Source organism: Hippocampus comes, unplaced genomic scaffold, assembly GCF_001891065.2.
Source record: "Hippocampus comes isolate QL1 unplaced genomic scaffold, H_comes_QL1_v1.1 scaffold102, whole genome shotgun sequence".
Classification (NCBI taxonomy): domain Eukaryota; kingdom Metazoa; phylum Chordata; class Actinopteri; order Syngnathiformes; family Syngnathidae; genus Hippocampus; species Hippocampus comes.
In genome coordinates, this window is record NW_017805487.1 from 175,426 (window position 1) to 179,330 (window position 3,905).

Consider the following 3,905-nt stretch of genomic DNA (forward strand, 5'->3'; position numbering starts at 1 on the left):
AATCCCCCCGCCTCGCATCCTCATGGCCTCGCCATTTCTCGGAGATTTCGAAATTTCGTCGAGAACGGAAGCCACAAAGGGTGTGCACACAAAAGGAAGATTAATCATTGAATGTTGAGTATTTGAATAGCGTTTTGTGTAAACTAATTCATGCATGATCGGCCAGGTGTGTGTGTGTGTGTGTGTGTGTGTGTGTGTGTGTGTGTGTGTGTGTGTGTGTGTATATATACATATATATATATATATATACACACACACACACACACACACACACACCACAGAACACTTGCTGACAATTTTCTCATGTTGTTGTTGTGTACAAAGTTGAAAGAAGCGTGAGTCGGAAAACCTCGCGAAAGCCACTCAACTTTAACAACAATGGTCTCATTTTGTTGATTCTTTCCTTGTCGCGGAGCGGTCCTTTCTTTGACAGTGGGAAGTGTCAGTTTTCGCCTTGCATAAAAAACGGTGCGAGGGGAGGGGGGAGCGGGGGTGGGCAGAGGAGGCCCCGGTACGGCCGCGTCGAAGTCGCGCGCACCGTTGGCTGCCGCCGGCTGCCTGGCCGGGCTCCACATGCAACTTGTAACTCACGGCCAAAGTGGAGCGCATACAAGGCGGCTACTTGGGGCCTGCTCGGTTGCCTTCGGAAGTAAAAATGGGGGAGGGGGAGCCGTCATAGGATTCATCCGACTAACTCAACTATTCAATGAGCTTGAAAAGGAAAATACAGGACCGTGAAGCCCCCCCACCCCAATGTTTATTGTGTTTGGTCCAGCCGTAGTCGAGAGAGCATTTTTTTCAGAGAGGATTTTAGCCCCCCGGCCCACTTTCAACACGTTTTAACTGATGAAAGCATTCTGGAATTCATTCAAACCATCTTGCCCGCATGTTTGCACAACCACCGATCCTTCAACTGTCTTCCAAGTCGACAGTGTAGCGGAGGCCGCGCACGGGCGAGAGTACGGGGACGCGTCGCCTCCACGGGGGGTTTTGCGAGCGGGCCTCCCCATCCGGCCGGCCGATTCACGATTGTCACGTTTCCAGGTGGATCAAGTTTGAGGAAAAGGTGGAGAAAGGCGGCGAGCGCTGGAGCAAACCTCACGTGGCCACCTTGTCCCTGCACAGCCTGTTTGAGCTGCGCGCCTGCATCGAGAAAGGCAGCATCCTGCTGGACTTGGAGGCGTCCACCTTGCCTCAGCTGCTCGGTGAGTCGTCGTTCCGCGACGCTTCCGAGCTCGCCTCTCGTTTGCTCACGTAAACGAGAACGTCAGAAGATGGCGCTGAACAACAAATCGCAATTGGGCGTCACGCGTCGCGCTGCGAACGTACGTCGCCAAAGGTCAACGTCACTAAATATCATGGAACCGGTCCTCGCGGATTGAAGTGCAACTCGACGGAATGGAATGTAAAAAAAAAACAACGTCGCAGTGTGGAACGTCGCACCATGTACGGAGCGTAGCGTAAGTAGGACTACATCACGTAAGTCGACATCGCGTAACATCACTCAATGGGACCGACGTTCATCAAACACGTCAGGCGCTGATATCTGATAACAACGGCAGGTTGTTAAGCGAGTCGGGCGGCCGGACGTCGCGCGGCCGTCGCGTCCGGCGTTCCGATGTGCCGCTCTGTAACCGACGGGCATCCGTCGGCGGGAAGGGCTTCCGAGTCTGTCCGCAACTCGCCTCCGCGCACGCAGTCTTTGGGCATCGATTGGCCGCGCGCCTCCTTTCTTTGTTGGAAGAGGCCGGCCGAGGTCTCGCTCCGCTCGGCCCGCCCGGCACGAACTTTGCGCCCCGAAGGCAAGATGACGTCCTCTCACGCCACCGGCCGAACTTGCGCCGGGGAGCGAGAAAGCAGGAAGGCCGACGGGGGGGCTCGGATTCACGTCGGCTAATGGAGCGCATCGCGAGGGCCTCTCTCTCGCTTTCAGCCCGTTGGCCCCGAGGGAGGCTCCTCTCCGATCTGTCAGCGTTGTTGCTTGAAAAGAGGCGAGCGGCGCGTCTTTGGAGGGAGGGAGGGACAAGGCACGCACGCCTCGCAGTCCACACTTTGCCCTGCTCCTCTTTGTCCTGCTTGCGGTGAACACAGCAAAAGGCGGCCAAAACTCCTTTTCATCGGCACGAAATCGTCATCAACGTTCATTTGGGGGGGGGGGTTTGTTTTGCTTTGTTTTGTTTTTTCCGGGGGGGGGGGTACATTACAACTTTGTTCTCGCAATATAAGTCTGAAAATGTTCATGAAAGAATCATATTGCACATTCTTGTGGTATTCCAACCTCGGTCCTCGGGATTGATTTTGCTTCTCATCTTGCCTTTTGTTCTGCTGTGATTATTTGCAACATTTTTTTTCTTGGAATTGTCCTTAGAAGAGATCAAAAAAGCCAAACCGTAGTCGGCTCTTTCTTTTGGGCAAAAGAAAAAAAGTGAAGTCCCTTTAAAAATGGGATCTTTAGTGGTTGTTGAAATAGTACACATTTATTTCAAGAAAATGTTCTTTCCTTGAGAAATCACACACGTCTTACCTTGATGTTGTTTTGGGGGGTGGAATATAAAGCCCACATATCACAAGAAAAAAAACCCTTCAAATAGGCATTTTTCCAATTTCTACTGATCATTATTTTTCTCATGTCATGATACCTTAGAACTCATCTTTTTTTTTTTACCGCTTCTTCCCAGTAACCGAGAAACCCGTCTTTTGTTGATTAAAAAAATAGATGTATAGATCACATTTTTCTCCTCAAACGACAAAAATGTGGTGAAAAACCTTTTCTTCTCGCAGAATGACACATTTTTCCTCGCGATCTTTTTTTTTTTCTTGAAAAATGACAAATTGCGTGTATTCTCTGCAATATTTTGGGGGGGGGGGGGCGATGACCATCGTACCATTGGGACTGCACGCGAATAAGTTCAGCCCTCGCGTATTGCGATGTCATAGTCGCGCTTTCGGGGTGGTGGGCAGGTCACCCAAACGGGTCCTTTTATTTTTTTCAGAGCTGATCACGAACGAGCAGGTGCAGAGCGGCCAGCTGAAGCCCGAGCTGAAGGAGAAGGTGACGTCCACGCTGCTGCGCAGGCATCGCCACCAGACCAAGAAGTCCAACCTGCGCTCGCTGGCCGACATGGGCCGGACGGTCTCCGGCGCAAGTAGGCTCTTTTCCAACCAGGACAACGGTAACGCTCGCTCGTGCCGCAAGACTCCGGCGGGCCCGGCTCCTCTTGACCTTGTTTAAAAGCCGCTCGGGATCACCGGACGGAAGCGGAAGCGCGGCGCGATGGCCGCGCCTCTGCTTCGCCGCGGTCCAAAAGGAAACGCTAGCTCGCGACGTTTTCTCGGATGAGCTCGACGGCGGCGGTACGGCGACCCGCGACTCGAATGGCCTCAAATCTTGACCGCCGTCGCGGCCGAACCCCCTCCCCCGCCGGCACCGAGCAAATGTGGCAAACGAGCCCTCGGCGACGATTGCGCTTGGTCAAGGCGTCCGGCAATAACGAGGCTTGACGCGATCAGGATTCGGGAGGGGACACAAATGGGTAACTCCATCGCCGATTCCATGGGCTGTGCGGTCTTCGCACGCGAGGCGTCGGCACGAGTCGGCAAATGTTGAAGCGCATCGGGGAAAAAAAATGAGGGCGACGAACCCCTTTCAAATTCTCCCCCTTGAAATGCTGACAGACATTCAACGCGCGGGAAAAAAAAGGCGGCGGGGGGGGGGGGGGCTTTGCCCATCCGTTCGATGATTCCATGGGCTGTGCGGTCTTCGCACGCGAGGCGTCGGCACGAGTCGGCAAATGTTGAAGCGCATCGGGGAAAAAAAATGAGGGCGACGAACCCCTTTCAAATTCTCCCCCTTGAAATGCTGACAGACATTCAACGCGCGGGAAAAAAAAGGCGGCGGGGGGGGG

General features: G+C 53.6%; 1 protein-coding gene across 5 annotated transcripts in view; it reads left to right on the forward strand.

Moving 5' to 3' along the window:
• The window catches only part of slc4a4a (solute carrier family 4 member 4a), a 39,726-nt gene that overhangs the window by 18,576 nt on the left and 17,245 nt on the right, over nucleotides 1–3,905 (forward strand). For 3 of the 5 annotated variants that reach the window (XM_019876187.1, XM_019876186.1, XM_019876190.1), the window contains exons 6-7: nucleotides 1,045–1,205; nucleotides 2,994–3,173. In XM_019876187.1, the coding sequence (XP_019731746.1) occupies nucleotides 1,045–1,205; nucleotides 2,994–3,173 (341 nt within the window). The remainder of the gene's footprint in view (nucleotides 1–1,044; nucleotides 1,206–2,993; nucleotides 3,174–3,905) is intronic. The other 2 variants (XM_019876188.1, XM_019876191.1) reach the window with 1 other exon arrangement.